Source organism: Theropithecus gelada, chromosome 16 (assembly GCF_003255815.1).
Source record: "Theropithecus gelada isolate Dixy chromosome 16, Tgel_1.0, whole genome shotgun sequence".
In the NCBI taxonomy this organism is placed as follows: Eukaryota; Metazoa; Chordata; class Mammalia; order Primates; family Cercopithecidae; genus Theropithecus; species Theropithecus gelada.
The window spans coordinates 25683302-25696983 of record NC_037684.1 but is presented as its reverse complement, the minus strand read 5'-3'; the positions used below and the strand labels follow the sequence as shown (position 1 = coordinate 25696983).

Sequence of the window (13682 nt, the reverse complement as noted above, 5' to 3'; positions counted from 1 at the left end):
CCCTATGAAGAGCTGTAATGTTTCAAGATCTCTGCATGGATGCTGAGACTTCCACATGCCCATGTTTGTTAGGGCAGGTGTTCAGTAGATGCTGGAAGAATGAACACTCACTCGGCAGTCTTTTTATTGGCAGGGTCTCGCTATGTCTCCCAGGCTGGAGTGCAGTGACGTGATCTCGGCTCACTGCAACTTCCACCGGGCTCAAGCCATCTTCCCACCTCAGCCTCCTGAATAGCTGGGACTACGGGCGCACGCCACCACACCTGGCTAATTTTTGTAGAGACAAGGTTTTGTTATGTTGCCCAGGCTGGTCTCAAACTCCTGGCATCAAGTGATTCGCCTGCCTCAGCCTCCCAAAGTGCTAGGAGTACAGGCGTGAGCCATTGCGCCTGGCTTCTATGAGATTATTGGGCAGGGTTTAGGAGTAGAAGCTATGATTCCCTTAATGGAAGCTGTGATCTCAAACTCTGGGATACCACCCTGTAACCTGGTTCAGCTCAGTCCTTTAGTGATACTACTTTAGTGATGTTTAGAGTTGTACTAAGGAGTGGAGTAGAATTTTAAGAATAATGATGATTTCTTATGTTTCAGTTTATAAGAGCTTCTCCCCAACTCCCCAGTCTCCGTTGGAAAGGTTTGGTCGTATCAAACAAGAACTCTTTCCTAATTAGGAATTGACTACTGTCTGTAAGCCAGATAAAACCAAGATACGTAAAGGGGTGAAAAAAAACAAAACTAAAAGTTAGTTTAAGGCCTGGTCGGCGGCTCACGTCTGTAATCCCAGCACTTTGGGAGGCCGAGGCAGATGGATCACCTGAGGTCAGGAGTTCAAAGACCAGCCCAACCAACATGGTGGAACTGTCTCTACTAAGAATACAAAAATTAGCCGGGTGTAGTGGTGGGCACCTGTAATCCCAGCTACTCGGCGACTGAGGCAGGAGAATTGCTTGAACCCAGGAGGTGGAGGTTGCGGTGAGCTGAGAGCGTGCCATTGCACTCCAGCCTGGACAAGAGCAAAACTCCCATCTCAAAAAAAAAAAAAGTCTGAAAAACACTCATACCGGTAATTAAACACAAATTATATATAGAATGGTAAACTGTGAAAAGTAAAATTCAGTTTTAATATTCTTGTACCCTTCCTAGAAATGTATATACAGTCATGTGTTGTTTAACGGCCAACATACATTCTGAGAAATGCCTTGTTAGACAATTTTGTCAGGGTGTACTCACACAAACTTAAATGGTAGTGCCCACTACACAGCTAGCCTATGTGCTATACAGCCTATTGCTCCTAGGCTACAAACCTGTACAGCATGTTGCTATACTGAATACTATAGGCAGCTGAAATACAATGATAAGTACTTGTGTATCTAAACATAGAAAAGGCACAGTATAGGCTGGGTGCAGTAACTCAATGCCTGTACCCGCAACAAGACTATGCAACTGCACTCCAGCCTGGTGATAGCCTGGGTGACAGAGTAAGACCCTGACTCAAAAAAAAAAAAAAGTACAGTATAAATAGGGTATTATAATCTTATCGGACCATAATCATATACGTGATCTGTCATTGATGAAATATGCAGCACATGACTGTGTATTTTTGTTCAGTAATTAGGCTATAACTTTTACCTTATTTTGCAACCTTTTTTTAACTTAAAAGACTTAAGAGATTTGAAAAATTCCCCTTAATCCTGTTGCTAGTGTTGTCCCTGGTCTGAGTAAGAATATTTTTGTTGGCCGGGTATGGTGGCTCACGCCTGTAATCCTGGCACTTTGGGAGGCCGAGACAGGCGGATCACGAGGTCGAGAGTTCGAGAACAGCCTGGCCAACATGGTGAAACCCCATCTCCACTAAAAATACAAAAATTAGCTGGGCGTGGTGGCACTCGCCTGTAATCCCAGCTACTCGGGAGGCTGAGGCAGGAGAATTGCTTGAACCTGGGAGGCGGAGATTGCAGTGAATCAAGATCATGCCATTGCACTCCAGCCTGTGTGACAAAGCAAGACTCCGTCTCAAAAAAAAAAGGAATATTTTTGTTAGCAGCCCCCCCCCACCATTAGAGAGATGTATAGTTTTGTCTAGGATCATGATGATTAGCTGGGGCATGGGGCCAAGTTGGTCAGCACTGCTGTGGGGCTGACCTCTTTCTGTTGGCAGGTAGAGTGGGTGTTCCAGCCTCTTTCTGGCAGGAAGATAGGAGGACTCAAGTAAGGCCCGTGGAAGGGCTGCTACCACTAGCTATCTATCTACCTATGGCAGGAAGTGAGAAGAGGTCCTAGTGGAAGGCTGGGAGACCAACAGGACTTAGGCTTAACAAACGGACCAAACTCTTCAGGCTGACTGACTTGGGTGGGTGTGGGAAAGCTTTGTCTTGACTTCAGCAGTTGTAGGCTTCATTCAAACTGATTTTTTCTCACATCTTACTCATGTTAAGGAGATGGAAATAGACCCATATTTTCAACCTCTGCCCTGCACAGATCTCACCAATGAAGGTGGGGCTGTTTCAGTATCAATAAAAATAGAATAGTGAACTATAGAGGGAAAATCGTGATCTAGAGACATGCTTCAGTGTCATCAAGACTGGCCTCCATAGCTGACATTTCCCCACCCTTACTGGGGAAAGCTGAGTAACAATTAGTCTGGTGAACAGGGAGTTAGCTTCCATAGAGCCTTGTCAAGCTGGCCTCATCCCTGCTTTTATAACCCCCAGCTAAACCAAATCTTGCTGCCCCTCTTCACGTTTGCTTGGCAAACAGTTCCTTATGGAAAAAAACATCCCCAGTATCCATCCTCAGGTCCACTACCTACCTCATCCTGTAGGCACTGACCAAGAGCAACAACTTTAGAAGCTCACACTAAATATAGTTTAGGGCACACCGTGGTGAACAGGTGGACAGCAAGAAGCCTGTTTCCATATTGATGTACCATATGTATACAAACACAGGTACTAGATTGGTGTCTGCTTCTGAGTCATTTTCCCAGCCAAGTATAGAAATTCTGTAGCAAAACCCATGTGCTTCATGATCGTGAGTAGTTAAGCCTTTTCTATCACAGATTCTCCTCTGTTAAGTGAAAGGGACCCACAAACCTTCAACTTGTCATTTTGTCAGTATACCAAAATAACCTTTCTTTTTACCTTTACTGTATTACACTGAAGTCAATCATCTTCCTTGCCTCTGGCTCTGAACTTTGGAGTGGAGAATGAGCATTTGGGGACTATGGGGTATGTGTGAAACTTAACACTACAAGTTCTAGTCCTTGTTCTGTTCACTTCGTGTCTGCCTGAATTAGCTGAGAAACAGAATTTAGTACACATATTGTCTCTGGAGTAGTGTGAGAATCTGGTACCTTGCAAAAGAGGGCTGTTTTCAAAAATTAGCTGGATAGAAGTCTTTGTCTCCCTTTTTGAATACACCATACCAACAAAGGTCTTAAAGCTGTTTTGGTTTTTTTTTTTTTTTTGAGACAGGGTCTAGCTTTGTCACCCACGCCAGAGTGCAGTGGCGTGATCTTGGCTCACTGTAAAACTGCCTCTAGGCTCAAGCTAGTCTTCCACCTCAGCCTCCTGGTAGCTGGCATACAGGCCTGCACCACCATGCCCGGCTAATTTTTGTATTTTTAGTAGAGACAGGGTTTCGCCATGTTATCCAGGCTGGTCTTGAATTCCTGAGTTCAAGCAATCTGTCCGCCTCGGCCTCCAAAGTACTGGGATTACAGGTGTGAGCCACTGTGCCCAGTCTTAAAGCTGCTTCTTTTCTAGCCTAACTTAAACTGCAGAATGGAGATAGGTTGCACAGTATTTTTTACTTAATTCTAGATGCTCTTCAACTAAGGAAACAAAAAATCTAGTTCACTTGGGGAGAGGTGGAGAATAGACCAAGGAGTTGGCATTCTGCCTTTTGTGTCAAACACAAGTGTAACTGGGCTAATACAATTGACTTGAATTTTCCAGTTCTCAGTTAGGGGCTAAAGCAGTAATTGAAGCAATGGGCTAGTGTCCCAAAGCCAGGCCTCAAAGTTGCCCAGCCTGACCCTAACTATGCAAATAGCAAAAAGGGCAGGCTTGGTCAAAGTCAGCTAGGATTTAAAAATCCATTTGGGGTAAACAGTGGCTTTGGTACTATCACAAACCACCATACAAACCAACAAGGTCACAAGGCAGACCCAGTTGTGCCACTGGTATATTTTAAAACAGGTTATTTAATACAACCAAAAACTATAGAAGCTGAATTGTCAGCACCTATTCTAAACTTGATATTCAGCCTTCCCTCACTTTTGCCACCTCATTAGCCTAAGGGGGAAAAAAAAAAAAAGCCTTTAAAAGGCACTGCTCTGCTTGCCCCCACAAAGCAGGGCCAACTGTGCTTTTCATCCCAGCAGGATGGTTTTGTTTCACATTTCATTTGCTTTCAACATTCAGCAGTTTATTCAACAGTAAACATACAAGGCCAAGGTCAATTAAGTCATCCATAAAAGAGACAAGTAACTTTAAACTTCACATACTAGATAGGAAAGCAGTAACTTTTGGGGAAAAAACCTCAGTGCTGGACATCGTCAAAACAAGGTGATATGCAGATCCACAGACTGACAAGTTGTCTTGGGATCTTAGGCTCTCCTCTAACAAACTCCTGTAATCCCACACCAAAACACTAGGATGCCTCTCCCTGATCAGTTTCCTACTGCTGAAAGCCAAGACTCCTTTATTAAGTTGAATGCTAATACTGAGCCTGGACTTAGTTCAGTTCTATCAGCTTTAAATTATAAATGAGGACATATCTTCATCAGAAGACCCAACTTGCACATTAATCTGAGCCATCATTTTCCCTTTTACTATGAGAAATAATTGCTTTATAATGCAGATTCCCAATGCCACAGTCCATAAAGATGTGCCAAGCACACAGACAAATCCCAAATGGCGAAAGTTTAAGATCAAATTGAGCCAAGTCTATGACCACCACAGAATTGAGAGTTCTGGAATATAAAGTCATATCTGAAAATAGGTATTTAAAAATTTAATTAGGCGAGGTGCGGTGGCTTCCACCTGTAATTCTAACACTTTGAGAGGCAGAGACAGGACTGCTTGAGCCCAGGAGTTCGAGACCAGCCTGGGCAACATTGTGAGACCCCCATCTCTACTAAAAGTTTAAAAAAAAAAAAAAAGAATTAGCTGGGCATTACAGCATACACCTATAGTCCTAGCTACTCAGGAGGCTGAGGTGGGAGATCTCTTTAGCCCAGGAGGATGAGGCTGCCGTGAGCCGTGGTAGCACCACTGCACTCTAGACTAGGTGACAGAGACCATCTCTCTCCCCTCGCAAAAAATAAAAATTTAATTGCTAAAAATTACTTAAAATTGGTCATCAAAATTTTCAAACGATATTAAATGCAGGAACAATTATTCCTCAGCACTGTCAGGGTGTTTCTGTGATCATTATTCTATCCATTTACAATATTAAATAGAAACTTAAGGCAATGGAGGAGCAAGATTTTTGTTTTACTGGCTCTACCAGTACAAGACACCTCAGGTAATAATGATGTCACAATATTAGCAAGCTCCCCTTTTCTAATAGTAACTGAGATAATTTATTGCCTCTTTAATGCCTGGGCAGGAGGTCTATGATGGTGCAATTTCATGGAAACCGTCCAACAAACATGTTTTTCCACTGCCTGAAGAAATATTCTTTGGCTGCGAGTGGTGGTTCACTCCTATAATCCCAGCACTTTGGGAAGCCAAGGCAGATGGATCACTTGAGGTCAGGGGTTCAAGACCAGCCTGGCCAACATGATGAAACCCCATCTCTACCAAAAATACAAAAATTAGCCAGGTGTGGTGGGGCATGCCTGTAGTCCCAGCTACTTGGGAGGCTGAAGCAGAAGAATCGCTTGAACCCAGGAGGCGGAGGCTGCAGTGAGCCAAGATGGTGCCGCTGTACTTCAGCCTGGGTGACAGCGAGACTTTGTCTCAAAAGAACAAACAAACAAAAAAGAAATATTCTCTGAATACTTTCTCAAGCTGACTTATTTGTTGTGCCTATTTATATTTGTAGCAGTTTGCATTTGTGGTCTCAACAATCAAAAAAGTTGATCCTTAAACCATTGATCTAGTAATATGCTAACTGGCTTTTGAAAATAACAAAATTGTGACTATCTAGCTTCAACTCAGTTTTCACTGCATGCATATCAGTATTACTGTTTTCTCTGGGGGAGAATGATACAGTTTTTACAACAGCTCAGGAATGCCACAAATGACAAGTCAGTCAGTTCCAAAGGTTAAGGCCAAAGTTGACTAGCAGTCCATTTGGGATACAAACCAAGGCTGTAGTTTCATTTCAGTGCATCCGATGGTGCAGAACAGAACCAGAACACCTCCACTTAAACTCCCTTAATTAGCTACCAATGGCTGTGCTACTGCCAATCACCACCAGGGCACACACTCAGACCTCTGTGCAGGAAGGCCTGTCTGTGACCCAGATCTTCAGTAAGGCTCCCAAGGTCCATTTATGTCTCCTGAGAACTTTCCTGAGGTGGCTTTCTGAAAAAAGTATCTACACATCAGTTTATTTTAAACAAATGCTTTGCACGAGTGAGTAGTACTCAACTGTTACACTGATTTGATCTCAGTGGAAATCCCATTTCCGTTACAGAAATGACAAGTCAGCCGGGTGTGGTGGCTCATTCCTGTAATCCTAGCACTTCGGAAGGCCGAGGTGGGTGGATCACGAGGTCAGGAGATCGAGACCATCCTGGCCAACATGGTAAAACCCTGTCTCCACTAAAATACAAAAAATTAGCCGCGTGTGGTGGCGCACGCCTGTAGTCCCAGCTGCTCAGGAGGATGAGGCAGGGGAATCCCTTGAACCCAGGAGGCGGAGGTTGCAGTGAGCTGAGATTGCGCCACTGCACTCCAGCCTGGCGACAGACCAAGACTCTGTCTCAAAAAAAAAAAAAAAGCCGGGTGTGGTGGCGCACGCCTGTAGTCCCAGCTGCTCAGGAGGATGAGGCAGGGGAATCCCTTGAACCCAGGAGGCGGAGGTTGCAGTGAGCTGAGATTGCGCCACTGCACTCCAGCCTGGCGACAGACCAAGACTCTGTCTCAAAAAAAAAAAAAAAAAAAAAAAAAGACAAGTCCAAGGCCAGACACAGTAGCTCACGCCTGTAATCCCAGCACTTTGGGAGGCTGAGGCAGGTGGATCACCTGAGGATAGGAGTGCAAGACCAGCCTGGCCAACATGGCAAAACCCAGTCTCTACTAAAAAAATTTAAAAATTAGCCAGGTGTGGTGGCATGCGCCTGTAGTCCCAGCTACTCAGGAGGCTGAGGCAAGAGAATCGCTTGAACCCAGGAGACAGAGGTTGTGGTGAGCTGAGATCACACCACTGTACTCCAGCCTGGGTGACAGTGCAAGACCCTGTCTCAAAAAGGAAAAAAAAAATCATAGGCAAAAAATGACATTTTAAGTCAGTGCTCAAACATGGGGCCAATTCCTGGAAAATTTTGGAGAAGTAGATTTTAGGTCATATAATCTATTACATACCAGAGGCAGGATCTAAACCTAACTTAAAAACCCATGTTTCCAAATGTACCATAGTTTGGAAGTGCTGTCAGGAGTGCTCAATAAACTTTTGGCAATACTGAAGACAGCATGATGCGACCATCTTTACAATCTCTGCAGCACCTGATAAATGCCTATTAAGTATTTACTAAATTAATATGGTGCGACCACTTAAAGATTCAGGCCAGACACTAGATTTTCAAGCCTACAGTGTTCAAGAAATAAAACCATCCAAGTGAGGAAGCCATTTCCAACAGGCTGAACCTATAAGGCAAGAAGAGTTCCTGGTAAGACTTAAGACAGAAATCGGGGATTATAAATCTATAGTTTTATTAAGACAAAAACTGACAGTGTAGTATGAAGTTTACATTTAAACAAAGTTTACACAGAAATCTAACACATGCCTAAAAGGATTTTACAATGTAGCTCTAGATGCAAGTCTAGACAATATCAAGAACTGATGGATCTCATGACTCAAGACAGAGCATTTTGGGTATCAGTTACTTCTTAGGATTTCTTAAAAAATTGTGTGTGTGTGTGTGTGTGTGTGTGTTTTAAAGTGAACCACTGCCCAATATGGAAGTTTCATCTTCTCCTGAGACCAAGGCTTTTGAAATCACTAAACTCTTAGATCAATTCAGTGAAACTTGTGCTGTCAGTGACTGAAGCCAACAATGGTTTCAGAGTTCAAAGCTCAAAAAAGAGAACGGCTCCAAGAGGTTTCCCCACTAAGAGCACGGGCCCTTGTCTTTCCCTACTGTCTTATCTCCTCTACCACCCTCTTCCTCTTCCCTAACACCTCAGCCAGTGGCTTGGATGAACAAGCTGATATTTATAACTTCGTTACTGGAAAAGAAAGGGTCTTCTAATTTTATTAGCACCTCTGAGACAGAATGATCTGCTTGTACTGTATACTCTCCAATAAAAGACTTTCCCTCCTCATCAATTTCCATCTCCAAAATGGCAACTTTGGTAACTTATGAACTGGCTTAGTCCTTTGTGGGAACAGCAATAAGTTTAGGCAGGGAACACCTTGGCTTATAGGTTTCAGACATTCACAGCTTTTAAACAGTCTCTCACAGTCCTTATTTATGGTGCCAATGACTTTTTTTTTTTTTAAGGTAAAATATTCTGGACATAGAAGCAAATCATTAGTTGTCTGTTCTTTTCCATTGCTTCACCATTTCCCCTATCAGGCCCCAAATGTTAATCAAAGTGATGCTACCCATCTCCCTTTCTCCCCTCCCCATCCCTCCCCCAAATAATACACCAGTAATAGCCAAAGACTACACACATGCTACGTTGTAAAAATGCAGAGTTAACACTATTGGGAAGAAGGCTGTGGGTTGTGGAGATGCTCTTTGAAGATCTACAGTATTTTTTTGCTCTCCCACACACCCAATTCTGCAAGTTTTGTCCTTCATAGAAGGCCCTTTGCTTTTCTCAGCAAAGTGCAGAAAAGGTTGCCTTGAAACACTTATCCCCTTTCCCCTCCACTGGGATGGGTGTGCAAACTATACAGCTTGAAACGGCTTTAAAGCACTTGGGCTGCTGCAGGGCACAGAAACTATACTGGCTCTTCAAAGGACATCTTCTCAAGCCACCTCTATGGTGTCAAGACAAGTAGAACTCCTTCCCTTCCCACTTGAAACCCAGTCAGATGTGACAGGGGCTGGTACTCAGGAGCGTTAATTCTTGTCATCTTTTTTGTCATCATCCTCCGAGGGGTAGGAATGCCACGTCAGCCTTTCCTCATAGAAGGATATGACAACCTGTGGGCACTTGACATTGGCTTCCTTGGCAGGGACCAGGTCAGCCTCATCAGAGTTTTTCCTGCAGAATAAAGCAAAGAGAGACTTTGAGATCAGGTGCTGGTGGTCTATCCTAAGCACTAACCCAGGGGATAGTGCTTTAAAAATAGTAATTTTATAAAATTGGCTAGGGAACAACGAAAATGTGGCCCAAGCAGCATTTACTGGCAATTTTATGTTAAGTGACATCCTCAGAGTGACATCCTCTCCTGTTGAAAATTCCCTCTCGGGATTCGTGTATGTCAAAAGTAAGGTCAATGGACTTAACCGATCACATCTGAACATCTGGGCAAGGCCCCCAAAAGCATGACTCTCTAGATTCTCTGAAGGAAGAGAGGCTATCTAGATTCTCTGAGGGAAGAGAAGATACCACACTCCTCCAAAAGCCATATCCCAGCTGATAAGAACCCACGGAGAAATCCTGGCTTTGTCATAGGATTTTTTTTTTTTTTTTTTGAGATGGAGTCTCACTCTGTTGCCCAGGCTGGAGTACAGTGGCGTGATCTTGGCTCACCACAACCTCCGCCTCCTGGGTTCAAGCGATTTTCCTGCCTCAGCCTCCCCTAGTAGCTAGGATTGTAGGTGCACACCACCACGCCCAGCTAATTTTTATATTTTTAGTAGAGATGGGGTTTTGCCATCTTTACTAAAGATATTGGCCAGGCTCATCTTGAACTCCTGACCTCAGGTGATCCACCTGCCTCAGCCTCCCAAAGTGGGATTACAGGCATGAGCCACCACGCCCGGCCTGTAATAGGATTAAATACCACATCTGGCATTGGCCAGAGCAAATGAAGGTGGACACATTTTTGCATAATCGTAATTACACTGACACTTCCAAATGCTATCCTCACACAACTTCCAGGTGCTTTGAAATGATGTTTCAGCATTGGGAGGTAGGAAATGAGGGAGCTGTATTTTTCTAAATTTTAAAATGTTTTCAAAATTTGAAAATCATACACATTATAAGGGAATTAGGAGTAAACTCTGAGGCCGGGAGCAGTAGCTCATGCCTATAATCCCAGCACTTTGGGAGGCCAAGGTGGGCAGGCCCAGGAGTTCGAGACCAGCCTGGTCAACATGGCAAAACCCCATTGCTACTAAAAATACAAAAATTAGCCAGGCATGGTGGCGTGTGCCTGTAATTCCAGCTACTCGGGAGGCTGAGGCACAAGAATAGCTTGAACCTGGGAGGTGGAGGTTGTAGTGAACATAGATCACCCCACTGCACTCCAGCCTGGGTGACACAGCGACACTCTGTCTCATTTAAAAAAAAACAAAAAAAAACCCCAAAAACTATTGTCTTCAGGTTACTAGGCATGTCCTAGACAGAAGCAGTAGCATAAGGCAAGCAGGAGACACCTGATGTGATCTCTGACAAAGCACCACCCCAAATCTCCAAAACCTCAACAACAGGAAACCAGAGCCACACAGTCCCATGGAGCAGAAGAGTAAGCTGATAATCTATGTTTTTAAACAATGGACCCAAGAGAATGGGAGGGAAATGGGAATCTGAAGCATGCTGCCATTTGCTAACAGCTGAACAACACGCATTGAGTTAAATTCAGTCATTTCACTCCCTAGAAATATTTACTACTTTTGGAAATATACAAAAATCTCTATTCTCCAGTAAAATAACTTTTTAAAATGTACTTGGTCTTATAGTCAAATCCAGTTTTAACCTGTAGACAGCAGTGGGTCGGCCAGGTGCAGTGGTTCACCTGAAGTCAGGAGTTTGAGACCAGCCTGGCCAACACGGTGAAACCCCATCTCTACTAAAAATACAAAAATCAGCCAGGCATAGTAGCGCGTGCCTATAATCCCAGCTACTTGAGAGGCTGAGGCAGGAGAATCGTTGAACTCGGGGGGCGGAGGTTGCAGTGAGCTGAGATCGCTCCACTGCACTCCAGCCTGGGCGAAAGAGCGAGACTCTGTCTCAAAAAAAAAAGATAGTAGTAAGTCAACCAAAGGAGTGCAAATCTTAAGCAATATGGAGATACTACTGTAACTCACACGGGTCACATGCAGAAAAAGTATATTCTAGCTAGACTGAGTAACTCATGGTGTAACTTCTCCCACCCCATAAGCAGCACCTTAAAAATGAACTTTTCTCCTATAGGTTAACAATAAATCAGCTAAAAGAGGGGCAGCTTCAGTAACCGCCTAAGGAATACATAGGAAGAGAATAAGGTAGGTAGTTGTGACTCTGGCTTTCAGTGGTGCTAAAGTTAGGCCCCTCCAGCCATACTGTAAAATAAGATATTAGTACAGACACAAGTTTCAGAGTAAGTTCTGGACTGACAAAAGGACAAAGCTCCACAGACATTGTATGTGTGTGTGTGTATTTTAAAGGACAAAGTTTGTAGAATGCTGCCTTCATTGGCAATGGCTTAGAATTATTCCTTCCTAACTTTAAATACAATGATTGCTATCCACTTTGTGGGGAGAATGAGCAAGAAATAGAAGAATGGCCTTCTTTTGACAGAGTAGGAAAATTACAGAGATTGCTGGGATAACTATCTTCATTAGGCTGTTTCATGGAGTGTTACTATCACTGGTATTTATACTCATAATGGAAAAAAGCAGGCTTGCTCTATGCTTAATAGCAGTTAAGGAGCCTTGCTGACCCCTGCTGGCTGATCCTGTAATTGTAGAATCTGCACAAATTGAAAAGGATCCAACAATTAAGGACAAAAGGAAGAACTACAAATTCTTTCCTAACCCTGAGAATTTAGCAGAGTTTCTGATTCTGGGGCCAGCCTCATCTTTATTAAGGAGGTGGTAGAAAGAGAGGGTGGTCCAATCACATTTCATTTTTTCCCCTTTTATTTACCGTAATGAAATGTAATTCCTTCCCACACTCTTTCCACTCTAGATTGTCCTAAAAATATGGGCAAAGACCTAGGATTCCTAAGGGCTCCTACCTGTAACTCATGAGTCCAGGTTGGCAGTCAGGCCGAGGGTCACTATCGAAGGACTATGCCATCTTAATTTCACACTTGGGTGATTGGAATTTCGAAGGTCCAGCTCTTTTCCTCTGGCATGAAACCAATGGGAGAAGAAAAAAAACAACCACACAAAGCCACTGGCCGACTCACCATTTCATCAGGAACATGAGCTCTCCACTGGAGTCTGTAGCTCCAATAATCCGCTCCGGCTCCAAACCTCGAGCAAAGCCTCGTGGCTTTTCTGACTGTAAAAACAAGATTGGTAGAACAATTTTATCTATATGGGACTATTATCTAGACTTGGAACTATTCCTGTGTCTCTGATTAATGTAATCACAAACTCTTCTCTTTTTTTTTTTGAGACGGAATCTCTGTTGCCCAGGATGGAGTGCAGTGGTGCGATCTCGGCTCACTGCAGCCTCTGCCTCCCGGGTTCAAGTAATTCTCCTGCCTCAGCCTCCTGAGGAGCTGGGACCACAGGCGCATGCCACCACACCCGGCTAATTTTTTGTATTTTTAGTAGAGACGGGGATTCACCATTTAGTCAGGATGGTCTTGATCTCCTGACCTTGTGATTCGCCCGCCTCAGCCTCCCAAGGGGCTGGGATTATAGGTGTGAGCCACTGTGCCTGGCCCAAACACAAACTTTTTTGCCAATATTTCACCAATACCTTGGCTCAAAGTAAGAGAGCGGTTAGAATTCTTTGGAGTGATTATTCATCAATGTCTGAAGCGCATGAGATTTTCCCATATGTGAAAAGGGACATACAGCCCAAGCAAAATCAATGTTTACACCTATCTCTTCACTCTCAAAAAACAACTTACTTTAAGGTACTGATTAAGTCAAAATAGCTACCTCACACCTTTAATGATTAAACATTGAAAACCGTTTTTTACAAGAATGAATTCACTTGCCCTTTTATCTGTCCCCAGCAAGTATCCCATTTACTGCTCCTGTACCATGGATAAAAAGTAAGAGATTGGCTGGGCGCAGTGACTCAAGCCTGTAATCCCAGCACTTTGGGAGGCCGAGACGGGCGGATCATGAGGTCAGGAGATCGAGACCATCCTGGCGAACACGGTGAAACCCCGTCTCTACTAAAAAGTACAAAAAAACTAGCTGGGCGAGGTGGCGGGCGCCTGTAGTCCCAGCTACTCGGGAGGCTGAGGCAGGAGAATGGCGTAAACCCAGGAGGCGGAGCTTGCAGTGAGCTGAGATCTGGCCACTGCACTCCAGCCTGGGCGACAGAGCGAGACTCCGTCTCAAACAAACAAACAAACAAAAAAGTAAGAGATCATGTGGCTTCATGAGAGTACACTCTCACTTTGTAGGCATTAGCCTACCTAAGATGTCAGAACTATGAAGAGAT

The 13682-nt window shown here is 43.9% G+C and overlaps 1 protein-coding gene across 5 annotated transcripts in view; it reads right to left on the bottom strand.

Annotated features, from left to right (window-relative positions):
• Positions 1-7862: 7862 nt before the first annotated feature.
• The window catches only part of CBX1 (chromobox 1), a 33839-nt gene continuing 28019 nt past the window's right edge, over positions 7863-13682 (bottom strand). For all 5 annotated transcript variants that reach the window (XM_025363449.1, XM_025363448.1, XM_025363451.1 and 2 more), the window contains 2 exons: positions 12463-12557; positions 7863-9386 (listed from right to left, as the gene is read on the bottom strand). In XM_025363449.1, coding sequence (XP_025219234.1) covers positions 9242-9386; positions 12463-12557 — 240 coding nt within the window. In that variant the 3' untranslated portion in view covers positions 7863-9241. The remainder of the gene's footprint in view (positions 9387-12462; positions 12558-13682) is intronic.